The 26,846-nt window shown below is 45.8% G+C and overlaps 1 protein-coding gene across 6 annotated transcripts in view; it reads left to right on the top strand.

Annotated features, from left to right (window-relative positions):
• Nucleotides 1-26,846, top strand: part of EXOC6B (exocyst complex component 6B) — a 311,968-nt gene that overhangs the window by 175,033 nt on the left and 110,089 nt on the right. For all 6 annotated transcript variants that reach the window (XM_040590557.1, XM_040590521.1, XM_040590539.1 and 3 more), the window contains exons 9-17: nt 9,828-9,911; nt 10,074-10,120; nt 11,299-11,419; nt 13,915-13,986; nt 14,435-14,532; nt 15,445-15,550; nt 16,739-16,848; nt 22,766-22,877; nt 26,334-26,468. In XM_040590557.1, coding sequence (XP_040446491.1) covers nt 9,828-9,911; nt 10,074-10,120; nt 11,299-11,419; nt 13,915-13,986; nt 14,435-14,532; nt 15,445-15,550; nt 16,739-16,848; nt 22,766-22,877; nt 26,334-26,468 — 885 coding nt within the window. The remainder of the gene's footprint in view (nt 1-9,827; nt 9,912-10,073; nt 10,121-11,298; nt 11,420-13,914; nt 13,987-14,434; nt 14,533-15,444; nt 15,551-16,738; nt 16,849-22,765; nt 22,878-26,333; nt 26,469-26,846) is intronic.

Below are 26,846 nucleotides of genomic sequence, written 5' to 3'. Positions count from 1 at the left end.
CCAGGCTCGTTAATCAGCGTGTTTACCCTCTTCAAACATCCCAGCCGTGCGGCTCCCTAATCTTTCCCCACCAGATTTGTTGGGAGGTGTGCGGGCAGCTGCCGGCCCGGGACCGGGACGGGAAGCAGCTCCACGGGTCATGCCTGGGCCACGGCACCAAGGACTCGCCAAGACAAACATGGGTTATGAGGGCCATCGCGCTCATCACCAGAGTCCCTCGTTAAGCAGGGATGGTCCTTTGCGCAGGTAACCCGTGGCAGACAGGGGGTGATGCCGAAGCGGCGGGGTTCCCCGAAACACTGCACTTTGTCTCATCCCTACCCCACTTGATCTTCGGATTTGATTATTTTTTTTAGCAAAGCCCCCTGTGTGCCTTGCTGGATGTGCTGCCAGGCTTGAACATTAGAGGGCATCTCCTCCTCACTCTTCTTTATTTATTTTTTTTTTTTTTTTGGATGTGTTTTGTTTTAGTGCAGCTTAATCTATAGGGCCGTCTTTAAAAAGCAAATAGAGCATTTGACCTGCTGTGCAAATTAGCCATATGGTGAAGTGTAATATCCCGCTGACCCTCATTACTGTGCAGTATGAAAAGCTCTCCCCTTTTCACATGCAGGCATATTAAAGTGGCCTTTTCAGCATTTTCTTCCATATAAAACTGTCTTCACTCCTGTGGCCAAGCAGTTAAAAGGGAACTCCAGCTGCAGCCAGGAGGGTGAAATTAAAGGCTTTACCCTCGTCTAAATGGAAAATAGATATTGCTTCCTATAGACAGGGCCGGGGAACAATGCTGCGCCGCCAGCTCCAGCAGTGGGACAGGGGGGGTAATGGCCTTATTTGCTGGGAGGAAGGAGCCTGGCTCCTGTGAGAAAGGAGGTGTTGGGTGTCTACCTTGGAGGAAGGGGGAAAAAGGGGGAAATCTTACCTATTTTCCTCTATAGTTAACTATTTCCTAGCCAAGCTGCTGGGAAGCAGTAAGAAGCTGTGCCAGGACCTGCTGCAGGACCCCAGGTTTTCCCTAGGACAAGCAGCGGCTCTTGTGTCACTGTGCTTCAGAGCTAAAGGAAAGCCACGTGCATCTTCACCCCGTAGAAAACTGGCTTTAAAACCAATTCTCAGGTGCATTGGTGCCCGTATGTTCCTTGTTTGATGGACTGGGGCTGGCTGGGAGCTGACCTGGGCTGCTGGTGCCCTGCCCAGAGGGATCAGGAGGGTATTTCTCTCCCATCTTCTCCGTCTCTTCTGGTGGAGATGGCCTAGGTAGCAGCGCCAGCATCTGCTAGCCATATTGGGCTAGTTGGTGGACCGGGATGGAGTAACTATCAGTTTGACTCAGATGTCAAGCTTTGTTTTCCTCTTGCTTTTGCTTTGTGAATTTTTGTTGCTTTCAAACTTTGCTCTAAGTGAGCTTCCCAAACCAACGATCGGAGGGAAGGAGGGTGGCACCAGAGCTCCTGTGGACCCTTCTGGATTGGCTTTCTGCTCTTGTGGCTCTCGCTAGTTCTCAGTTTCTTTCAACTGACTAGCTCATGACCTTGGTACTACACAATTTCTGGAGCACTCCTTTCCTTTGGGATAGCCTTTGGTCATGCTCTTTGGTCTTCTTGCAGTTTGCTAGGTCTCAGTTTGTTGGCTTTTGTTTTTTGAAGTGCTTTTGAGTACAAGTCCATTAAGTCAGGCAGTTACTATCAGTGCACTGTTGTTCAATACAAGCCCTGAAGCATCTGAAATGTGAAATTCACTTTGAAACTTGGGATTTAACAACTTGAAAAGAAACAGGTTATGGTCTTCTGTCTGGGGCACAGGTTGGAGTCAGGGTTGGGTGGAGCAGAGATCCAATCCTGCCTAGCGTGGGCTAAGCTGGTAAGAAGGAGATGGCTCCGTGCATGTGCCCATGGCCCTTTTATTTGTAGGAGACAGTGAGTTCCTGATAGCCAGCAAAGCAACACAGAAAATTGGTTTAGCCAGGATAGCGGAGGTGTTCCTGGCCAGGACAAGGTGGGGCTGTGACTGTTCTCCTCTCACGTGTGCTCTTTCAGCCATGCAGGACACGTGGAGATGAACGTGGCTGCTTGCGAGCATGCACAGCTCTGCAAACCTCGGAGGGAGAGGCTCACCTCAAAAGCGGCACTTGCCGTGTTGCCGCTCTCTCTTCCCCCCACGCAATTTTCTGGTTAGCTTTATCTTTTTGCTTTCAGTATCGAGGTGGTGTTTACAGTCAACAAGTGGTTCCACGGGGCTGAGCAGGAGCCTCCTTTTTGATCCTGATTCAGCAAAGTGCTTACATGCTCAGTGCTGAGCACCTGCATGTGTACCCGTGTGCCTCCGTGATACTGTTTGGGAATATTTACATTTTTAAAATTACACATCTACTTAACAGTCTGACTTCTTTCTGTTTCATTAGTGGTGTTCCCTGGAGAGATCTTCAGGGCATGTTAAACTTATTTTCTAAGCTTGTTTTCTTGCAACTTGTTTCTAAGTAGTGTACAAGCTCCTGTTGGTTTCTTGAAGTGCTGCACAGTCATCTCTTCTTAAAACAAACGGCCTCTTTTAGGGTAATCTTGGGGTGCAAAGTGGTTATTTGCAGGGTTTTAAGACTTGTGCTGCTTTTGGCAAGGTAGGTCCCCTCCAGACCACTGCTCTGAGCTGTTGAGCCATCGGGACAGGGGTTGTACGTGTGAGTCTGGTTTTGGGTATGCCTGCGAAACTCTGGGGTTACAAGAGGGTAGTAGCAGTGGGATCCAGGTCTGACCAAGCATCCCTTTGCCATGGATACGATGCCAGGCGTTGTTTGGCATTTGTAGGCAAATGAAAATGAAACGCTATCTGTAGGGGCTGTTACGGCCAGGTGAGGGGTGACACATCACAGCAGTCTTGCTCATTGACATGGGGGAAAAGGAATATACTGTTTCTGGTTGAAATGAGACTGAGGTCAGCTAAACTGTGACTCTAACCCCTGAAATGGGACTCCTGGCCCCAGTTCTGGCCCTTCCTCCTTGCAGAACGTGACACATGGGAAATGGCTGGTGATCAGGACATTTGCAGGCCAGGCTGGGAAATAAACCACATGTGAAATACCTGGGGGCTTTGAAAACTCTGTATAGTATGTTTGTAAAGCGTGCTTCTCACAGGATAGGGTCATCTGGGTGGGAAGGGACCTCAGGAGGTCTCTAGTCCAACCTCCTGCTCAGAGCCAGTCACCTGTGAGATCAAACCAGGCTCAGGGCTTTATCCACTCTGGTCTTGAAAGGTTCCAAGGATGGAGACTGTAACACACCTTTGGGGAACTCTTTCTGCTGCCTGACTGTTCTTGTTGTGAAAAAGTTTTTCATTACAACCAGTCAAAATGTCTCTGTTTCATTTGCACCCGTCACCTCTCCTCCTGCCGTGCACCACTGCGAAGATGGCCTGACTCCGTCTTCACAGTGACCTCGTGGTAGGTATTAGGGTTAGATCCCCAGATGTTTTTGGCTGCTTTTTGCTGCGAGGGCGCCCTGCTGATTCACCTTTAAGCTTGCTGTCTACCAAAACTTCTAAGTCTTTATCCACAGAGGTGCTCCCAAAGCAGTGGTCCTCAGACTGTGTTGTTGCAAGGGGTTCAGGGGTTCTTCCTTTTCACATATGATATATGGCATTTGTCCTTACTGAATTTCATCATGTTCATGTTGGCCTGTTCCTTCAGCCTGCCAAGACCCCTCTGGATGGTGGCCCTACCTTTGAGTGTATTGACTTTTCCCTAATTTGGGGTCATCTGCAAAGTGGATGATACCACGTCCATTGCCTCCTCCAGGTCTTTGATGAAGACATTAAGCGAGGCAGGTCCCTGCTGTCATTCTCTCCTTGTTGTGGGCCTCCATGTGGAGCATGACCTGTTAACCCACAGCCCTCTGAATCCAGAGGTATGGATATGTACCGACCAGGTACCCATCGAGCTCATCAATCATACACTTAGGTACAATGTTTTGGATTTTAGGAGCTCCTCAGTGAATTGTCCCTTGTGAAGAAGGAGCCTGAAGGCAGGCTTTCATAGATAGATGAATACTGATCTGCTTCTCAGGAAACAGTTGTGCAGGTCGTTGAGACGGGCTGTATAGGAGCGGAGCTGTGCTTTGGTGAGATGCTGTGTAAATCTCTCCTAAAGTTGGGAGAATTCCCAAAACATGTGCCTGAGAATTTTTGCAGACTAAAATCAAAGGAGGATGAAGGGCCAGAGATAAATTTAAGAGAAGCCTAGGTCATGCAGTAGCTAGTGCTAATACAGTAATAAATCCAGATGGGTGGTGGGTTTAAGATTCCTGCTCACAAGAAAGTCATCTGAATTCATCACTCTTTGCTTAAACTAGAGCTGCAGTGATGCAAATGGCATGGTCTGTGGATCAGGTGCTACCAGATCTCCAGTGGATTTTAAACTAGGCTGTTACAAGTAAATTGGGGCTATTTGTGTTGGTTCTGCATACATGATTAACTGGTATCCACATATATACGCTAAGCTAAGTGCAATTTGGATTTATCAAAGGAGGAATCTGGTCAGCATATATTATTGTAGCACATCACCTTACTTACTGTCATTGCAATGATATTTTCATGCCAGAACTTAGAAGATCCACTCATTTTTAGGGAATGAACTAACGATGTTGCAAGTACGAGGTGTTTGAGATGGCTCAGCCAGTAATAACCCCAGGGGAGCGAGGGGTTATTGATGGCATGTGTTACCCAGTTGTATGCAGCTAGTAAATTATCGTTACATGAAGTACACAGGGTGCATTTCTGCTTCCAGCTAAGCAGAAATTTAGTAATCCAAACATTGTCATCTATGTGTTCTGAATCCAAGAAGTCCCATCTTACTGGGCATTTTAACTGTTTGCTGAGGACAACAGCAGAATACAACTTCCAGCACATTTTCCCCTGTGTAATTCACAGCACAATTTGCTTTCAGCTGTCTGCTGCTCCTGAATTATGAAACTTCTTCGGGTTTTTTCAGCTGTTGTTTTTGCATTCTTGTGATTATATTCTGTTTTCCCTTATGTGGTGTTCATCTACGATCTTAATTATCTGCCTGTCATTGCCAACTCTGTGAACACTGAAGCTAATTTGAGAAGGAAGGTTCTGCCCGGTAATTTTAAAAATATGAGGCATTATTGAGGGTTTTTCCTGGACCAGTGATTACAAGAAATGTGTAGTTTGGAAGCGTAGCTTTTGATTCTTCCTGCTCACTTAAAGAGACTGAGAGCTGGGTGAGACCTCTTCTCATTAAGACAGAATAGAATGAATAGGAGAGGGACGCACTTCTCCTCTCCCCACCAAGAGTACGTGATTTCCCTGAGTGAGGGGTTGAGCTCACAAGAAACCCGGGGGAGCAAGTATGCTGATGCTGTAACAACGTGTGTTAGCAGTGTCTTGCTTCTGCAGAAGGTCGATGGTGGATCTGGATCCCACGAGAGGCAGGGCTGGGAGCTGTGCCATCCATAGTCTTTCCCAAGTGGTGTTTGTTCTCAGACCTGCCATGTGCTGCTTGAGATCAACGTGCACCTCGAGGGTTTTGTTGAAAAACATTGCAGGTGCAACGTGTATTTACAGGATAAAATAGCTGCTTTTAGGAGGAAGGAAAAGCAGAGCTGTTTCCCACCAAGGGGACATGGAGAGTGGGATTAGGGCCCATGCACATACAGCTCTACTCTGAGCTTATGTTCTGACTTGCAGCTCAGCTCCAGTCTAGTATTTTTGTCGAAGTGTTGTTTGGTGAAGGTGTTGTTCAGCTTGGGTGCCATGCTGTGCTGAACCACTCCGGATATTCTGGAACAGATCTTTTATTCAGCAGATTGCCTGCCTAAGCAGATGTGGGCATACCTGCCTGCACCTCTGTTGGCTGCTACGAGAGGCTGGGCCTGAACAACCCAAGTTGGCTTAGTGATGCTCTCAAAAATCACTTCTCAAAATACCTTGTGTACAGCATTTATGTCCCAGAATACTGTGTTTGTAAACTGGAGGTAAAGAGGTGATTGGTTAAATGTGAAAAACCACCAGGCATGGGGCTGTGAGAGGAGAATGGGATCGAAGTATAAATACTGTGTGGTGTTTCAGGTGAAGAGTCTGAACACGGTCTCGTGGTGTATTCTGGCTAATTTTTTGGTGTGGTTTATTTCTGTTTGTTTGCCTTTTGCTCTTTTTTACCCAGGGGAGAACAATATTAAGAAATAAAGAGGAGTAGTATTAGCTGAAGACCTGATAGGTGTAATAGTCTTAAATAGGGAAAATGTGGGAAGCTGGGTGGTCTAAGCCAAAACTGCCAAAAAAACCCTGCTGAAAGTGGGGTGACTTCCCAGTTTTGGAAGAGTGTAATATGTGAGCAGTGAAAAGATCTGGGGGGATGATGGAGGAATGCGCTTCAGGGAAAAGGATGAAGTTGTATGTGAGAAAAATGTGGATAGTGTGAAGGGAGATTGTTTGGACAGGAGTTTTTTGTTGGAGTACCCTCTCATGAGAGAGTCCCTAATTCTTGGGGCACTCAAAAAAGGCTCAAGAAAGAAAATACAGGGAACAGTGCATTGGGAGGGAGATGGTTTTGGTCACGTCGGCAGGTCTGTAGGCTGTGAGCTTTAGGGAAACTGTTAAGATGTGAATGTGGTCTACTTTTTTGGGGAATGGTTTCAAAGGTTTTTGCTGTTCCTTCTCTTCTGCTACGGTTAAAGCTGTTTGTTGGGTGGGAACGAGGAGGACTGGCATCCAAAGCCTTGAGCACCCTGTGAGGCTGAAGGGGCTTCCCTCCAAGGCTGAGGGGCAGGTTTATTGTGACTCCTTGTGCAGTGTCTCCAGCCCAGCTCAGATTACTCTTGCTACTTGTGTTTGTGGAAAACGTAGTTTTTCCTCTGGAAGCGCAATCCAAAATAGTTTAATTTTCAGAAAATATTATGAAGTTGGTCCAGGTGCTTCATCTTCCTCAAAGCCATCAGTAAAATAAGGATAGAAACCGGGCGTGGGTTTATTCCCAGTGCTGAAGGAGCTGAATGATGGGGTCGGGGGTTTTGGTTCTTTGCCATGGAGACACATGCCCTCTGCCCTGTCCCCTGGGACCTGGTGGTGCCTGTTTTTTGCAGCACCTGGTGACCTTCACCATCCCATGGGTGCTCCTGAGCAGCTGGTGGGAAAGTGGACACATCAAATGAAGAAGCTTTTTAATGAGGTGAACAGCTACGGGATAGGGTCTGTGGTGTGGCAGGGCAATGGGAGGACGGGCAGAGCTGTGCTGGGAGCAGAGCCGCATTGGGGGATGGCTTCTTGGTCTGTCTGTCTTGAAGAAATGCATGGTGAGGGTGGGGTGATCAGGGAGGATCTCTTCTTGGAGCTCAGTTGGAGGGATAAGAGAAAGTGTTTTCAGCTGAACTGAATTGCTTTGGCATAGTCTGAGCAGAAATCTTCAAAATCTGATCTTAAAAGGGCTAATTGCTTTCACACCAGCCTCGCACTCCTGATGAGCTGCTTTCCAAGTTTCCAGTGAGCCTTCGAGGTCACCACAAAAATCTCACCTGTGTAGCTTGGGGAAGCGGCAGCTTATGCATGTTGAGTAATGGGGAATTGATGTCTTGCTGACTTCTATATGGTGCGTAAGGCGAAACACAGTGGCTGGTGTGAGTGACTGCTGTGGTGGCTGCACTGATGATTGTGGCTGAACCTTGGTGTGCTCTTGCCTTCGGTGATGCCATACGTTAATTTATTAAAGAAATAGGGAAAGAACACCTTCAGTTTTGAATTTGCACCACAAACTCATTGGTAGCAGTGGGCTGTGCTAGGTTAGTGAGTAGCTTCACTCAAAGATCTCAGTGATGCTACCAGAGATGAGTTGCTCTCATGGTCAAGATGGAAATGGTCAGGGGGTTTTGTGCCACTTGTGTAGGTTTTGAGAGATGAAGCATGACAGGATTTAATAAATACTTTAAATCCAGTCCCATCAGTGGTGGGGTGGGAGTGGGACAGCCCTTCTGTCTTGGTTCTCCTGTGGCGCTGCCAATACTGAGAGGAGGTGGGTAACACCAGCATCCTGGGAAGCACTGGCTCTCAGGCCCGGGAGAGGAGCTCAAAGGGAGGTCAGAGCTCCCTGCTTGTAGGTAATAATCCCACCCTGCTCTGGGTCTAACCTGTAGATACTGGTTTCTGGCTCATGACACTTACCTTTCAAGGGGGAAACAGCTTTTGAGAGCATTAAGAAGAAATATGGCATGGAATTGCTGGTTCCCAGGTAGTTTCTGTTTCTAAAAAGCTTTCTTAAAATGTCAGATTACTTGTAGGTTCAAGCTGATGCTTAACTTGATTGCAGGACAAAGGCTCAGATTTATACCTGACCCAGGTTTGCTCCTTGTCAGGCTGTTGGCACCACTGATGGTTGGATGGATGTGGCCACCATGTGCACCCTTGATATTTGGCTAGGATAAAAAGTATAATTCAGAGAAAGAATTGATGGTATAAATCTGCATAGTCTTTGCAGTGCATGTGCATGGTGGCAAGAAGGTTTTTTTTGATGAATTTTAGCACTGTTGGGAAGGGCAGTGCTAGGTGGGAGAGCTGCTGGGCACATCAGCAAGGCTGAATTTTTCCTTAAGCCTTGAGCTCCAGCTTGTAGGAGACAAGGAGCAAGTCAGGCTATAGCTCCTCAAGGAGTTATTGCAGACATTTCATAAGACCCCTTTAGCTGAGGGCATCCTAAGGCAGCCTGGTTGTATAATGCCGTAGTAACTGGATAATCGTTAAATTCATGTCAGGTTTTTCTTTTAGTGAATTTATTTTTTGTAGTAGAGAAGATTGATGTCTGGTGCCTTGCTCAGGTGATATTTGTTGTTGTGTGTTGTTTGTTTTGTGAATTCCAAATGAGATTTTCTAAATTTTATTTATTTATTTATTTATTGGGGGGCTCGGAACAGTTCAAAGCAAGACCTTGTCCCTTCTCTGAAGTGTTTATAATCCAATTTCAGACATAAAACAGTGCGGGCGTGGAGGAGGGAGGAACAAGCAGGGATAAAACAGCAAGCTTTTACATAGCCTAGGGGACCAGGGCAGTAGGCGGACATCTGAATGCTTCAGCAGGCCGATGGCATTTAAGGATCCTCATGGGTTTGTTGTCTGGGTGGGGATGCTCAGATGTAGCCTGGCTTGGTAAAACAAGCCACCTACAGATGAAGCCCCCAAAAGAGCGGTTCAGGTCCCTGCCACAGTGCCTGGTGTGGGTGGCGATGCCTGGGTTTGGCTTTCAGGACTAACCAGCTCTCCTCTGGAGGCTCAGACCCCCAGTAAAGTTGGGAGAATGTGAGCCCAAAACTCTGTCTTGATCATTTTTCCCAGCTATAGAGACTGGTCCTATAAATTGCTATAACCCACACAAGCACTTTTTTTCTGAAATTCCGTAACGTTTGTGGATTTGCATCACTCTTCACCCATGAATCAGCGAAAGAATTTCTGGCATTGTTTGTCCCCTCTTTCTTCTTGCTAACACTAGATATCAGTTGTTTCACTGCCCCTATGGTTAAGTAAGTTGGATGTTTGTTTGTATCACGGTCCAGTAAGGAACTGGTTGCACACTTCTGTATGCCACATCTGCACAGCGAGACTGGAAAACGGGTACACAAGAGTTCATCAGATACTCTTATACCTGAACAGCTGGGGTTTTGAGTCGGTGTTTTGAGTAAAACTCTTTTCTGACATTTGGATTTGCATTTTGCAGGAGAGTGTTGCATAGATATTCTGGAGGAATATGAGATCTGCATCTTAAATGCTCAGTATTGCAAGTTATCTGTTAATGCCAACCTTTATAACTACTTGAATTAATCTTCTCTGTATTTCAGGGTGCCCGAGAAACCTTTGAGAGTTACTATAGGAAGCAGAGAAGAAAACAAGCCAGATTGGTCCTGCAGCCTCCTTCAAACATGGTATGCGGGTCCCCTGCTTGCAGTGCCCACACTTGCTCTGCTGAATAAAGGAGCGGAGCATTCTCGCTGGGCATGCAATTGCCGATGGGTTGTCTCTGATTTATTTCCAATTGCTCGTGGCCACCTTTGTTTTAATCTTTGCTCACTTTTTCTTTGTTGCAGCACGAAACTTTAGATGGCTACAGGAAGTATTTTAATCAAATTGTAGGGTAGGTATTCTTTTTATATACATCCTCACTAAATATGTGTGTGCTTTGTTGTTGAGGAGCTAAAAGAGGAGGAGGAAGGAATGTTGATCTTTTTGAGGGTCCTTTAAAGAGAGCTGAAACAGCAAGGGGGCTGGGGGGGAAAGGTGGTTTGGGCTTTTAAAGCATTTTAGAGTGTATTTTATAGCTCCCACGAACTTTGCTGTGTCACTAGTGGGTGCATGGAGGAACCTGCCAGCTCTTGTCCCAGCAAGCGCGTTTCTGGGAGTTTGAGGGTAAATAATCTCTGTGGACTATGTGCATCTACTTGCCCCACTAATGAGATGAATAGGCCCTCTGCCTTAATTATTCTTTAATATTTGATAATTATTCTTTGATTATTTTCCTGGTAAAGGAGGTGATTTTCAAGCCTCTATTCCTATGAGCTTCTTATTGCACTCAGATTTGACAAGAGTCTTCCAAAACCACCCAAGCTCTAAGAGGAGACAACGTGAGACTGCCAATCTAGCAAAGATAGGGGATTATGTTGAAATTTCTACAGCTAACAATAATAATTTCAACACTTAATCACGACCAGTACAAATGCAACGTGCGCTGCTCACCTTCTCTGTGCTCCTGGGATGAATTTCCCTGTCAAAACACAGCTGAGATTTTGTGTGTTGCTGTTTAGAATGTCTGGTGCCATGCTTGCTCCCTGAAAAATACAGTTTCTTTTTGGCCAGCATGTTTGATAACTGGAGATTGGAGTGAACTGAGCGTGTGGTGTATCCGGGTGCGAGACATTATTTTCCCTGCAGTTAACCAATTGTAAGGTGATTGCTGCTGGCTGGGGCAGAGTTCAGTCAGTGGTTCTTGTTGAAATAATGGGGTGGAGAACTTAAGACCGGGGAAATTCTGCCTTTGCGTATTACGCAGAGTGGCATTACTAGGAGCAACTGTGTTTTAGCTCACTTCTATAATACAGTGAAACAGCATATAAAATACTGTGATGTTAAAAATAGGTGGATAAGGTGTTTGGCGTTGGCTATGTTTGATGCAAATACTACTGCAAATCTGAGCTTGCTCTGGAGATTTGTGGATGTGCAGCTGCTGTGTGCCCCTCGCATGTGGTGTTTGCAGAGCTCTTGATGTCTCGAAACCTGTAACTTCTGATAACGGTGTCGTTTTTTCCTCTCCCTTAGGTTTTTTGTAGTTGAAGATCACATCTTGCATACAACGCAGGGCTTGGTAAATAGAGCCTATATTGATGAGCTGTGGGAGATGGCGTTATCAAAAACTATTGCAGCACTAAGAACACATTCAGTAAGTAAAAGCCCAGGGTTGCTCAGCTGTTGCTTGAGTATGACTTGACATGCTGGAAATACTGGCTTTTACAGTAGTATTCTTTGTTTTGCCTCTTTTCCAATGACCCTGTTTAAAGCAGTAGCATGAAGATACGCTGCTATTTCCCCAAAAGCTTTCTCCAGCCTTTTTTGCCTCTTGATGCACTGCATTTCCCTGTACCAAACTCTCAATATTTGGGGTGAATGGAAAGAAGAAAACAGTGGTTTGGTAACGGGGAAAAATACATCGCTGATCACTTTTGAAAAGCACCAGCAGAGGGAGTCAGTTTGTCCCAGAAAACTGGGCAAAAAGGCATTTATTTGGTACACTGAAGTATGACCCTGTTTGATATTCCCTTAAAGTTCATGGCAGTGAATGAGTTGCTATCAAACTGCAGATCATTGGTGTGTAGAATGACACTGAATAGATTTCTTTTCTTATTTCATACTGAAAGAAGTTTGGAAAAATGGCTTATCACTTCAGTATTTCTCTGCTTGAGCAAAAAAACCAAAGCAAATTGCAAAAAATGAGTTTTTCCCTGGTTTGGTATGATCTGGTATATAATGGTGTACTGGTTCAGCTGGGAGCACTGGAGTTTTCTGAAAACCCTGTTGGTTAATGGGATGAAAAAATTGCATTTGTCCTTAAAAGGAAAAGCATTAATGTCTTTCCACAAGTGCGTTTTCAAACTGCTGGGCCATTTTCTCCAGGAAAAACCAAAAGTGTTAAATCACTGCTGCTCAGGGATGGCAGTTCTGTCTGAGAGCACAAGGATGCTGCAGGGTCGTGTGCTGCGGGGCTGCATCTAACGTGGTGTAACGTGCATGTGGTGGCACCCAAGTGATAATGATGTCGTTGCTCTTTGCTGTGAAAACCCTAACATTTCTGCATGGAGACACAATACACTGCTCACTGCGAACCATGCTGAGGTCTGCGTTTAGGTGCCCGTGACTTTAGCTTAGTGTGGTCACCCACGGGCGGTGTTGCTGGTGAGCTGCTTGGCTTTATCTGTGCAGGTGGGGATAATCCTGGTGATGGACCTGGAGCTAGGTGGGATGAGGGAGGGCAGAGGCTTCACGGGGTGCTCTGGCTCCGTCTGGCGTGGCTGTTGTGTTGACTGGAAAGCTGCCTCCTTCCACTTAAGCTTCTGTGTTTTGAAAGGGGATAAACACAGCGATGTACACCCCGCCAGGTTGTAAACCTGTGTTCGTTTTCTTTTTGAGTGGGGTTTTCTCTGAGGAAGCTGCGATGGTAAGCCAGGTACAAACACGATATTTTTCAATTTTACCAACTTTGTTGCCATGACAAATTGTTGTGATGCCAAACTTCATGCATGAAGTGGCTGCCAGGAGAAGCTTTTTTCAGTAATCATGAAAGTTACATGATTTCTCAACGCTAGCGTTGTGGTCATTGCCGTTCCCTCTAAGCGCTGCTCAGCCTGCAGCTCCCGTATAGACCAGCGCCCTCCATCCCGTATCGCCTCTGAGACTTGGTGGAGCGTTCTCACGTTGGTGAGGCTGTTTCGGTTCTTCCCTTTCAGCCAAAGTTATCCCTGTGTTTTCTTCCTCGCTGCAGACAGGGACATCTTTTATCGCTTCTGATAGCTTTAGGGCATTATCTTTCTTTCTGACTTTCTTTTTTGGACAGTGAAATGGAAAATGTGTCTCTTCCAGTCTTTCACATTGATTAATGGAGTCATTCCTCTTTGAGTTTCCAGAGAGCTTTAAATCTGTTTCTCTTTCCAGCTTATGATCACTGGTTCTATATTTGGTAAGACTTTGTCTGAAACTTTACATATTTTCAGCATAGGGAGGTTGTCTGCTGTGTCCAGAGAGCGCACGAAGCCTGTGGGTGACGTGGGGTGTCTCTGGAGGGACGATCAGTGCTGTCACTACGCTGAGTTGTGTCTTCAGGGTTTCGAGCAGTGTCCCAACCCTCAATAAATACTTGCATTGTAGCTCTGACCATTAATGTTGCTGAAATATAGGCATGCAGCATTTTTTTTTTCTCAGCCTGAACCACTTAGCGATGCAGCCTTCATGCAGGGCTCGGGGATGCCTTGCTGCGATGCTTCATTACCATCAGACACAACACACTAAATATTAAATGAGAGGCGCTGCTGTCATCCTGGTATGACAGCGCGCTGATTTGCTTCATCTCCTCTCGCTTCCCCAGCAGCTCCTGGGTAATCTTAGAGACACTTCAGGTATATCTACAGCAACTGAAATCCTTATTCATCATGGAGAGCCTCAAGAGCAGTGTGTTACGAGGAGAGATACCCTTATCAGCGTGCCTTCCTTTGCCCTGTGCAGCGTTAGGGCATGGGCTGTAGGATAAAAGCTGCTGATCATAAGACTGTACGGCGTGCCTGTGTATTTATTATCGCTCAAGTGATAATGCAGGAAGGCTGAGGGTAATATTTTTCACGTGTGCTGCAGTTAAAACCATGCTGTAATTTCTCCCCTTGTTTGCAGTCCTACTGCTCAGACCCGAGCCTGGTGTTAGACTTGAAGAACCTCATCGTCCTCTTTGCAGATACGCTCCAGGTACACGGGTGTTGGTGACCGCTCTTTATCTTGCTCAATGGTTGTGTTGCTCGCAGGTGGTGTCAGTCAGTGGGGTGAAATGGCTCATGTGGGCTTGCTGTAGTGACTCAGCTTCTTTTTTTGGCATTGTGGTGCATGAATTGGGCCCAATGGACAGCCTGGTTCCCTCCGTGTGCGGCGTGGCTGGCCCGTGGGCAGCAACTGAACCTTGGCCACTTTGCCAAGCTTTTGTGCCCCTGCCTGCACCCAGCCCAGCCTTTAATACCCTTCGGTTCTCCACCTCGATAAATCACCGCCTAAACCCCTCCACCAGCACCGTTCATTTCTGTGGTGGTGGTAGGGGAGAATTTGCCCACGTGCTCCCTATTAAATTGAGAAAATAATCTTCAGCTGCCTGCTGGTGACTTTTTCTTACCTGAAGTTGCTCTCTTCCCCCACCTTGCTGCAGGGATACGGCTTCCCGGTAAACCAGCTCTTTGACATGCTGTTGGAGATCCAAGACCAGTATAGTGAAACCCTGCTGAAGAAATGGTCAGGCGTTTTCAGGTAAGAAGCTCTTAAAGCAAACGTATGAGATGTACCCTGCGGAGTAGTTTTAGCCCATAAATAAAATGTTTTCAGATCAAAAGTTTAAATTTTGGGCAACAGTAAGCTTCAGCCTTGGGCTCTCCTTGGACCCAGGGAGAGCCAATTTAAATACAGTTGTGAGGATTCTGTGGTGAGGTCTGTGCAATAAATTGGTGTAGACCAGATGTTTTATGTCCCAGAGGGATAAGGTTATGGTTTCATTATGGAGCTCACATTGACAGTCAATAGATGGAAGGACGCAAAAGTCTAGTGTGGCAGCAGCGTTACTGTGCCGTTGGTCCAGCACTGAGTCCTGGGTGTCTCGGGACATCCGTGGTGTGTCCCTGTGTCACTGTGCTGCTGCTGTAGGCACATCCATGAGCTGAGCAGTTGCCCACAGGTAGGGCATGGTGTATTATCCAGGATCCCATGCTGTGCTCTGGAGCCACCAGCTCATTCTGTGATGGTCCTCCCTGCACCTCCCAGGAGGACTGAGTTGTCTCTAAGCATGGGGCATTGGGAAGAGATGCTGGAGGATGGTCAATGCCCTGGTAGCTCAGCATCCATCTTCCTTGAGGTAGGCCCGACTGAAGCTCACCTGGGCTTTACTGGGGCTGCTGCTGAAGCTTAAGTCTGGATTAAAATCACCATTAAGTTCTGGCTGTGGCTTTGTGCAGGCTGAAGGCAGGGAGCTGGGAGAGATCACTGAGTCCAGCTGCAGCAAAGATGATTTCAAAAGTCACAAACCTGGGGAGAAGTTTAGGCCCATGGCATCACGTCATAGCCTGGCACTACTTCTTAAGAGCTTCCCGACCCAGCAGTGAATCTGCAAAGTTGTGGTTGGTCTGTCATCACAGAACTGTCTTACTAACTTTTCTTTTCTTTTCTTAGAAATATACTTGATTCAGATAACTACAGTCCCATCCCAGTGACAAATGAAGAAGTTTATAAGAAAATAGTTGGACAGTTCCCATTCCAAGATGCAGAACTCGAAAAGGTAATCCTGAAACGAGGAAAGTGGCACAGTGTGTCCACTGGTGCAGGAAAATTCCGCACCCTTGTTAGTGGCATTGAGAACTGCAAATGAGAGAGTAAAAAAAACCCCAAACCTAAACCCCCAGCCTAGATAAGCAACAAAACCACTCCCTCCCCTCCCCCTCCCCCCAAAAAAACCAGGGGAAAAGAATAAATATGCTTTCCGTGTGATGCATTTCTCCTGCTGTGGGTGAGGAAAGTGTGTATAGCAGTACCTCATCAATTTTGTTTTCAGATCACAGTGTACTATCGCAGCTGAACAGCGCTTGCAGTAGACAAGAGACTAGAAATCTCTGCTTCCATTGCTATTTTTTTCCCATTTTATGAAGCGTGTTATTGACCTTTATTTGTTTTAATCTCATATTTAAAAGAAAAAAGCCCAATGAGGTGGTGTATCTTGGCTTTTGTATAAGTGTGTGCTTGCAAAGCCTAAATGTAGCCAAATTTGACCTAGCCAGTGTCCCTTAAAAGCCTGCTTGGCCTTCTGCTCCACATCTGGCAGCCAGCGAGCTCCAAGCCTGGTGAACTTAATTAGAACTGGGAGGGTTTTTGATCCAAGTCAAGTGTTTAGATTTCAGAAAGCCTATGTCCTTCCCCCAAAACTGTATCATGGGGTCCAGCTTCTTACTATTACACTCTGTACCTCCCAGCCATGTGTGCGCTATGAGTAAAAGCTGGTTGGAAAAATTTGGTGTAGTACATCTGTTTCCTCTTGGCTTTTGGTGTTGTAAGCAAGTGTTCACCTTGGGCAGCAACTGTGGGAGGTGACCAAGCAAAACACCTTGTGCCTGGTGGAAGATAAAAGCCAAGGAGTTCTAAACCAGGATTTTTTCATATGAGTTAGTGAGTTAGGAGGGAGAATGAGGGTCCTGTTGTGCTGCCGGCTCCCTCCGAGCTGCAAGTTTCCTTCCAGCCTGTTTCAGGCTCCAAATCCCTTATGCACCCATGTGCCATTTGTAAGTGATTATCTGGTCTTTCACTTGGCTGAAATGTTTATATAATATACAATAAATGCTAGCTTGTTGTTTCATTGCTGGACTTAGCTAAATACAAGAATTAATTTGACTGCATGGAACACGTTGCTGGAAAGCAGTCGTCACTCCTGTTGAATATCTGCTCTTTGACTTGAATTCTCTCCTGTATTTTACAGCAACCATTTCCAAAGAAGTTCCCCTTTTCTGAGTTTGTGCCTAAAGTTTACAATCAGATTAAGGAATTCATCTACGCCTGTCTGAAGTTTTCAGAAGACCTTCATCTGAGGTAGGAGATGGCTGTGCTAACAGTTGTAATGTGGAGGTGTTGTCTGCACTGAAAGATCTCAGCAGGTTTAAAATACGAGTTCTCTTCCTCAACCCTTCACGCTGCTCAGCTGCTTGGAATATACCCTGTCCAGGCTGGAGATGGCTGGTGGTTACCTTGGAGCGGTGGCATCCTTCATGTTCAAAGGACTGGCCAAGTCTTCAAAAATAGCTGCATCATGCAGGGAAAGATAGCCCAGGACCACACTAGCTGTATAAAAGGTGGTGAGGCTGTTTCCTCCAAGGTGTTTCTGAGTCACTTGTGCTAAACAGATGAATGTGGTTGTCTTGAGAAAGATAGCAATGTCCACTTGTCATTGGGTCAGTGCCTGATGTAACATCTGCAGCCTCTGCATGGCCTCCCCGGACTGTCCCTCAAGGAGCGTGTCATCAGCAAAACTCCTGAGGTTTTGATTTACCCTGTGTGTTAATGAGTTTCGGCTGCTGGTTTAAGATTTTTGTTTTTCTTCTTTCCCATGGGAGTTTATATACAAATAATCTGATTTGATTTTTTTTTCTTAAAGCCTCCAAAATACTCTGCGTGTTTACCCTCCCTTCTCCATCCCAAGGTGCCTTGATATTGGTTTTGCCCTGTGCGTATGTATGTGAGATTGGAAAACAACTATATTCACCAGAAACTGCAAGCTGTGCTTTCTTTTTGCACCCAATAATACCTTCAGCTTGGTTAGAGGTATATAAATGAATAACAAGGTTTTTACTGGAAGAGAGGGATCCTTCTTCCCCTTGCAGCACCGTACTAGCGAGAGGTTGGAATGTGTGTGGGGTTTCACCTCCCCTGGCAGCTTCGCGTCTGGGCCATGGCCTGACACACTGGGCATTGCCCCGGTGCTGGTGTGAAGCTAGGGCAGCATTCTGGGGACTTGTCAGATGTTTCAGTGCATACACAAAGCTCTTCAGGGTTTTAATTTTCTTCCTTTGTACGAGGGATAGTAATTCGGAGAGGCACCTTCTTTCCATCTTCTGCTAGAGGTCGCGGTAGCTCGTTGGTTGATGTGGAAGCACAGGATGTTTCTCACCCCATGTTTGATCTCAGCCTTTCACTGGTGGCAGGTTGTTCTCTTTGGTGGCTCCCAGGGCCCTTAACCTGTGGGTCACCATTAAACATCTCGATTTCTAAAGCCGACTGAATGGTCCTGTTTCACACGGATGCTGGTTTCACCAAACCCCTCTGTTGGCACTTCCCTCATGACTTTTGTGCTCTTCACCATTACAGAGGTGATTGGGTTTGTCAGGGAAGGGAAGAAAAGTGTCCCCTTGGGTCCCTCCTCAGGGGTCCCCCTGGACATGTTATTAAAATTCCTTTCGACATTGGATTTTCCAGCCTTTTTTGAGGAGTGGTGTGGGGGCTGGGGGAAGGGATCCCAGCTCTTGGCTTTTCGAGCCAAAAATTTGGAATATTTTTCTGAAAACCCCTGTTGACACTTTCTTCATTTCACCCTGACAGCTTGAATTAGGTTTTATTAGGAAGCTTGGCTACAAAGCCAGCAGCAAGTTTTCTTTCTCTTCTCTTTCTTTTTCTTCTTTGGTTGTCATTTACCTTGCACCCTGGAGTGATTGGGGTCAGCCCGTCAGTCACGGGAGGCCTGAAGGTCATGACTACTGCTATGGGATACAGGACATCAGCTGTCATTAACCCAGACGGTTCGCTTAAATACTCTGCGGTCTTTTCCTGAAGACCAGAGCCTATGGCAGAAAATGCAGCTTGTATTTTTTTCTAATTATTTTTTTAAACTAGCTTCTTGTATTTGTTGGACAGGAGTGTTCTCCTTTATGTTGATATGCTTGTTAAAGTTATTTTGCTTTTCAAGTATTTGAAGAAAATTTGGAGCTTGGTGTGCGTTTATAAGGGTTGTAATTTTTTTGGTTTGGCTCTATTAATTTCATTAGGAGAAAGAAAACCTCCTTTATATTTTCAGCAGTCCTGCCTTTGTTAAAAAGCATGTGTTTGAGTTCATCGATGAGATGGCTTTGAAAGTATCTACTCACCAGAAGACTTCCACCGGATCCAGTGGAATTTCCCATTTGAAAGATAGTGAATATCTTTGGAAAATAGTGAGTGGAAGGATGAGATGTCAGCTCTAATCTACCAGGACTTGATTGTTTGGTTTGGTTTTGTTTTTTTTTTTTTTTTTTCAAACAAAGCACCAATCCTGAAAGAACTCATGATACAATTTTTAAAGTGCTGAAAATAATCTAAGTACATAAGGTTATTGAAATAAAATATCAGGGGCTTGGAAAACTACATCAGGTAGGTCCTTTGGAAGCCAGCTTTAGGAGAGAGGAGATAATGTAGTTTCTTTAATAGCTTGCGTTACTGCTCCTGTTCTCTTACTGGTCTGTGATCACGGAGTAGGTGCATAGCCTTAGTAACAATCACACCACAACCAACTTCTACTGATGTGAAGCTGATAGATCCAATTGCCATCAGACATACGTAGCAAGCAGCCCCCACAAACAATGTTGTTCATATGGGGATTTTGTTCTCTTGTGTATTGAGAATGGAGATCCGACCCATCTGCTGACGCGAGACCCAACCTCTGCTTCACAGACAAGAGTTAGTACCATGCAGCTGACTGGTACCAATACTCTCTGCTAACGGGTTAACGGGTCCCACTGGTCTGGGCACTGGCTCTGCGTGGTTGGTGTGAACTACCACTTGGTTCATCATTTCACCCAGGAGGGTGCTGGGCAAGGCAGTGGCTAACACTCATCACTCCTGTTTCCACCCTCGCTTTCCTCTTCTGTCGAACCAGGGAAGGCTTGGAAGATCACAGTCCAGCACCTGCTCAAATCCTGCTCTTTTTCTTTTTTTTTTCTTTTTTTTTTTTTTTTCCCCCTCCCCAAGGAATGCTTACTTTTTTTTTTCCTTACTCAGGGTGTAGACCTCATGGGACATGTTCTAGATCCTGTTGCTCTGGTGGAACCCAACCACAGAGGTTACCAGACTGCCTGACCCACCGTGTAACTAAAGTTGCAACCTGATTTTCTAGCTTGTGCAGCCAACAAATGAAATCAGAGTAAGAAACCTTTGGAAATGGTGTGTCTGCAGAGAAGGCTTGATTAGAAGTGCTTTGAAGAAGTAAAAGCAGCACGGAAGTGCTAAGCAGTATTACTAAGCACCACTTGTTTATGCCCTGGAGGCTGTCGTGGTTGAGGTGTTCCTGCAGCTGAAGTGAGCGATTAAAGCAAATCCTCAATTTCCAAAGCCATTTGGTGATATGGCAACCTCGTGCCGTCAGTGCTGGCTGTGGCGTCAGGCAGAGGCCAGCAGCATCCCGTTCCTGCCAAGAGCATGACTGTCTCGGGGCGTACACGCAGCCAGACAGTAACTGGCTTGTTTAATTTCGACGCCCTGATGACAGGTTGACGTTTGAATTAAAAAGCACAAGCTTTTCCAGTGCGACCTATTTGATTGCCATGTTGGTTTAGTGAGAAAAGCTGACATCATGTCCAAACCCCCGTGTTTTTCATCTCTGCTTTCTTGGTTCCACTAGATGCTGGAAGCTCCAGCCACCAGCTCCGCTTCCAGCCTCACCCGTTCTGCACCTACAGCATCCTTGGGGACTTGCTCTGTGAATCCCTATATATTGCATTTCAGCATTTCCCAGGGAAAATCCTGAAAGGGCCACAGTGTTTGTACAAAGATACAGCTTTGTGTATTTTTGCTCCCTACATATTTTTTTTTACCCTCTCTGAGCGTGGATCTAGCCCTTTTGGCTCCCTGGCCCCCTTCCCTGGTTCCCACGCTGCTCCGGCAGCAGCAGGCAGCTGCCCCTGGTGTCACAGGGTCCTTTTGTACCACCCCTTTGCTTTATATCTCCTCGGGTGTCTTTTTTTACCATCTGTAGATCATCACAGGGTTAGATTTTATTGTGCTTGCTGTATTTAACCATGCTATTGTCTGGTGGAGGGGACTGGGACAATCCAGTTCTTCCTGGGGGATGATGGAGGGCCTGGGGAGTATGTGCATGGTGGGTTTTGGGATTTGTTTTTTTTTTTTTGTTTATCTTTAAGTAAAACCTTATTTGAGATCCCTACCCATAGTATAAAGACCAGAAGAATTCATTGGCTGGTTTCTTTTCCCTCCACATATTGGTTTCTATTCCACACTTTAAAAAATCCAAATGCATCACCTTGGACCGCACATCAAAACCCTGCGAGAAGGAGCCAAGGGGTCCATCTGGGACATGAAGTGGGCTAACTCTGATCATTGCTGGCAGAGGATGCGCTTCCCCGCTAACCAGAAGGAAAATAAACTCACAGGGATCAGTGGTGGTGATCTAGAAGAGACCCACACTAAGACTTTGGCTGATGACGTTGAATTTAAATTATCAGGAGCTGGGTCTTGCTGAGCTGCTGGCCCTGCTCTGCTTGCGTCCAACTGGGAAGAGACAGTGGTCAACCCTTGGCAGGCGTGAGGCTCAGAAAAACAGACTTCTAAACATCAGGGAAAAGGAAATATTAGAGAAACCTGTTGGGGAGCGCAGTGTGGCGAGCAGCTGCTGGGCGTACGGGGAGTTGTGCAGCTGGGCTTTTCTTGGGAAAGCTGCAGCAAGACACGGCTTTCTTGGTCTCGCGGAAACGCAAGCGTGCCTTTGCTCAGAGACACGAGCAGGGAGCAGCATTTGCCACTTCTCCTGGGAATTTGGGGGATTCCAGTGAAATTCTCATGCAGCAGCACAAGGATGGTCCCGAATAACTTCAAAAATTGAGTAGATTGAAGGACGCGCGGCACTTGGGGAGGGTGAGCGGACCCAGGGGGCTGCTGTGACCACAGGGTTGCTGTTGGAGAATGCTCAGTCTCGCTTTCCTGAGCCTCAGGCACTGCTGCACCAGGGGTTGACTCGGTGCATCTGCTCTAATGTTAAACAGGCATAGAAATCTGGGAAGTGTGGGCTGGCCAAGGGCTGGCAGCGCCCACCCCTGTGCCAGCAGGCACCCCGGTAGCAGCACCCCAGCATCCCCCAACTTGCACGCCAGCGGTGGGGTAATGCAAGGTTTGCTTTCTTTTCTCATGTCAACCCCTGCTTTCTAATCTGGCCCATTTGTCAGGTAAAACAGGAGAAGGAGCAAAAGGTCAGGGGCTTGATTTACTGGGAGCCATAAAGTTATTAATGCTTCTCGGCCTTCCAGTTGGAAATTTTCTTTGCCTTAACTGCTGCCTGTCACTGTGCTGCCAGGGAAAAAGCCCCGTGGTGTCAGGGCTAATGCAGGGCCAAGGACAGATCAAAGGAGCCTGTGTCAGGGTGGGATTCCAAAACCTCCCGTGGAAAGGAGAGGTTGCACCTTGCTGGTGTGCACCTTGGAGGGGCAGCAGCACTTCAGCAGAAAGCCAGACCCGCAAACTTCAGCAATGCAGCCGTCTAGCAAAGGCCACGAACATGTTGCGAGAGGATCCAGTCTGATTTAGTTAAAGAAAAAGCCGTGAGGAGGTTAGGGGGGAGTATTTGGGGGTTGATTTTGTATTTTGCCCTCGTTGCAGGTCTTTGATCCCTTTCCCCTTGCGTACTGAACCTGCAGAAATCCAGCAATGTGTGCAGGGCTTTGGGTGGGCTGCACAGGTTAGTGCTGTTGCTGTGGGCAGCTCTTACCCATGCTGGACCAGCCCCACTAAGAGGAGAGGCTCAGGGATGTAGGTTTAGCATGCATTGGTCCCTGTTCATTACCGATGTATGCACAAAAAGGCCTAAAATGTTGGTATTTTGGTAAATACTAGTGTGTCAGCCCCTGTAAACAGTGCATGGGTGATCACACCTGAGTCAGAAGAGGGCTGGGAAGGAGACTGGGTGATGAGGGCTCCAAGTGATTTTCTTCCCATAAAGCATTTTGCACATCTCTCTTTTAATTTTACTTTTCAGCTCCACTGAAGTTGATGATATGATTAGAAAATCTACAAACCTGCTGCTGACCCGAACACTGAGCAACTGTTTACAGAATGTCATCAAGAGGAAAAACGTCGGGCTGACGGAGGTGGGACACGGCTTTGAGGAGACCCATTCCCAGGGCAGGGTGACAGGAAGGGAGTTTGGTCCCCTGGAATTCCATACAGCACCTTTAGAGATGTTGGTTTGGAGCATTTATTATAAAAAATTTGGCTGGAAAATGATAATGGAACCACACAGTGTTGCTGTACAAAGCAAGAAACACTTTATATTGTGGGAAAGAGGAAGATTGTTTGCTGTTAGCATTACCCCTCTTTGGAATTTGCAGAGCATTATATATCTGAATTAAAGTAAGAGGACTTCAAGGAGGACAGGAGAAGAGCCAAATGTGAGCTATGAGAAGATGAGGGAGCGGTCCCCATCTATTGGTGATGCTTCAAGCAGTTTCAGTACGTTGCTACAGTACAAACTCTATATTGGCATTTTCTTTTTTGTGATCAATACTTCTTTGTGCACAAAGTCAGATTTTTGAAGAGTTTAATGTGCAGATCATGGCTGTTTGGGGTCGCGTGGTACCCAGGGCAGTTTGGATTCCTTAGTGGGGCCTCTGCATGCTGCTATTAAATGAGTAGGTATTAATACAGCTGCAGTTGTTTAATTGACTGTATGGTAGAAATGTGTCTTGTTCTCTGGACGCTGTAAATACCCTGTGGAGGTGAGTTTTGGAGTGTTTAGTGCATTTACAGCGGGTATGTATTTACACACGATGCTTCCTCAGCCCTTTATCTCACAGTCTGGAATCTCTCTGCTCCCCGGGGGCAAATTCCTCTTCCCTCCTGCTCCTCCCAAGACTCCCTCCACAGAGGAATGCAACACTATCCCTGCACTATCCATCCCCCAAACGATCTTTTTTGCTGCTGTTGCAAACATTCACACAGTGTGATGGAGTGTAGGAAGGGCAAGCTGGGTGTGGCTGTCCCCTCAGCCGCTTGTGCCCGGTTTAGATGGTGTAGATGCTCCTTGGCATCTTCCACGCTGAGTGGAGGTGATGCCTTTCTTTGGGCTGAGAGCGACTACTTCATGTGCTTTAGAGCTGAAGAGGATTTTTGCGAGTAAAGCCTATGTAGCACAACCTGAGTTTAAAATAAAGGTGTAGTATGTCCAGAGACTGGTGTTCCTCTGAGTATCTTCTCATGTTTTCACCCTCTTGCTCCTTACCACTTACCAAGGTACAACTAGCTCTTTCCTGGGGTTACCTCTACCATAGTTTTTTTTTCTAATTTGATTGAAGAAAAACTGGTTTGAGCATCTTTGTTGCCTCCTGCCTCATTTCTTTGTGTAACCATTGACCTGTTTGTCCAAATGGAAGCATGTGGCATTTTTCTGATGTGTTTCTCAGACCTTCCCTCTTAAGAAAGACATTGATATGACTGTGCAGCACAGGAATTAAAGGGTATGTTGAAGGGCCCTAGATCATATGCAAGCATAGTCCTGGTGTCAAAAGTGATTGCAGAAGATATTCAAGTACCTTGTATAACTATCACTTCCCAGATTTGATTTATGCACAAAGCAACAGCATCCATTCTGGACTCTCCAATGTCACTTTCCAAGCAGCAGACAAGGTAATACAAGGCTGTGTACCAACCTTCCCCGTCTGTATCCTCTTTAATTTATTTTTCTTTGCTGTTTTTTGGGGCTACCTCTTAGCAGTGGATGTTGAAGTTTGTAAACCAAGTCTGCTCCAAATAATCCCGGTGTTTTGAATAACCCTGACATCCCTCAATGAAAGAGAAGGAAAAGATGCTGCTATCTTTTTTCATTTGAGTACCCCAACAAGAAGGTCTTATGCCTTCAAATTCAAGAGAAGATCATAACTTGAAGGAGCCAGAGAGGGAGCAGAAAAGCTCTTAGCAAGTTGTGGAAGAGAATCAAAGTTATAGGTCCTTCAAGTGTGATAGCTGATCTGGACCAGTAAGTTGTGATGATCAGAGAAGAGATTTAGGAGAAATTTCACACAGCTGGAAATATCAAATATTTGATTAACTTGAAACTAAAAGAAAATATCATGATCATGATGTCAAAGTTATCTGACACAGGGAAGCACAAACGAGTGCTTGTCTGAAGGCAAAAATCAAGAACAAAATTAATCCAAGGAATTCAGAAATGAGAAACCCTCCTAGTTACCCATGTCATACATTTCATGGACCAAGTACAATACGAGGAGTTCAAATAAATCATTATTTGATTTAAAAACAAAAGTTGGACTGGAATGAAAGAAGTGTTGGCTGGAAGGGACCTCTGGAAGTATCTAGCCTGACCTCCCACTGGCAACGAGATCATTGCTCGCTTGGATCGTGCCAACCCTGACTTTCTCTACCCGACTTTTAATTTCTGCTGAGCAGAGGTTCCACAGCTTCTCTGGGCACGCTGTTCCAGTTCTGCACTACCCTTCCTAATGATTCTTTTCCTTCCTAATATCCAGTCTGAACCTCCCAAACTGTGACCGTTGCCCTTTCTCATGTCATCTGGCTCTAGCAAGAGTTGGGCACTATAACATTTGTGGTGTAACTTCAATATTTCTGTGCCTGCAACACTCAAGTCACTGTTGAATCCATCTCATTCAGAAGATTTGTGAGTGTTTCAAAATCATTTCTTTAGGGGAGGTGACTGCGGACTGCCACACCGTACTCCAGCAATTAAATTATATCATTCTGGAGCATTAGAATACCTTCCATGTCTGTAAGACGACTGTTTTGGCATGATATTGAGCTAGACATTATTTGGAAATGTTTTGTTATTGCTTATGTTGCACCTTGAAAATACGGCAGTCTGCTCAGAAAAAAGGTATCTGCTTAAGGAATTAATGATGCTTCCAAGCCAGTGATCCTAAAGTGGAAGCCTGGATTTTTTTGCTCTGGATTGTGAATGTTTGTGTTGATTGACTGCAGCAGAGGCTTTTACTCTGTAGTTGCCTTTAATGTCCCAAAATAGTGCCATGTGAAGGCAGCTGTGGAGACAGTGTTAAGAAAATTGCAGGTAATGGTGGGTATGATAACCAAAAAAGATACCAGGGTTAGATCTGCTGTTCACCCACACCACCCTCAGGAAAGTTAAACCTTGTGGATTCTTTGTTAAATGCCTTAGTACGGTGTTGTTTGGTGTCACTCAAGATACGGATTATTTCGGGTTTGTTAGCAGACAGAATACTTGTGATTTGACGTGGTGGTTTTTTGGTAAGCCTGTTGTATTTGGACTGCGCTGAAATGAGCACTGACTGACAGCTGAATGTAGGAAAGTCATTAAAAAAAATAATCTTTTGTGGTATTAGTGGCTGTCATGGGAAATGCTTTTCCCCCAAAATTATCTTTTATTTAAGTTTGTGATGTTGTTAAAGGAGGAGAGCCTTTGAGCATGTAGCAGAGCTTAGTATGTTTGTACAGCGTCAGCTTTTTGTACCAGAAGTTCTTATAAATTGGCATCCACTAACCTGGCACGTCCCTGGCTTCAGGAACACCATGGCTGAATAACTTTTTTGCCTTTGCAGCTTGTACAGATTATTATAAATACGACCCATTTGGAGAAATCCTGCAAGTTCCTAGAGGAATTCATAACCAATATCACTAATGTACTTCCAGAAACTGTCCACACTACGAAACTCTACGGGACCACAACCTTCAAGGTGAGAAGGCTGGTGGCTCCATCTCCAGGGAGTTGCTGTTGTTTGGTTGGAGAGTATCTGCTTTCGGAGCGCGTGTGTGGATGCATGCGTGCAGGGAGCTGAGCTGAGCTGAAAGGTCACTGTGGCATATCCTGGCAAGCTGACGCCATCAGGCTAGCTGTTGGGTTTGTCTTCTGGAGCGTTACTTCTGTCAAGATCATGAGCCTTTGTATCCCTAAGTTACAGGCTGCGACTGCAGCACTTATTATCTAAAGGAATAAGCAGCTTTTAAACAAAAGCCTGATATTTTTTTTTTTTTAAATGAATTTTCATTTTGCTGTTTGAGTGCCATACAGTGTTACACATGTCTGGCTATGAACACAAGCTCTCCTCTTTCAC

Source organism: Falco naumanni, chromosome 1 (genome assembly GCF_017639655.2).
Source record: "Falco naumanni isolate bFalNau1 chromosome 1, bFalNau1.pat, whole genome shotgun sequence".
Classification (NCBI taxonomy): domain Eukaryota; kingdom Metazoa; phylum Chordata; class Aves; order Falconiformes; family Falconidae; genus Falco; species Falco naumanni.
The sequence above is the reverse complement of the archived record's forward strand: the minus strand, read 5'-3'. Positions and strand labels throughout refer to the sequence as shown.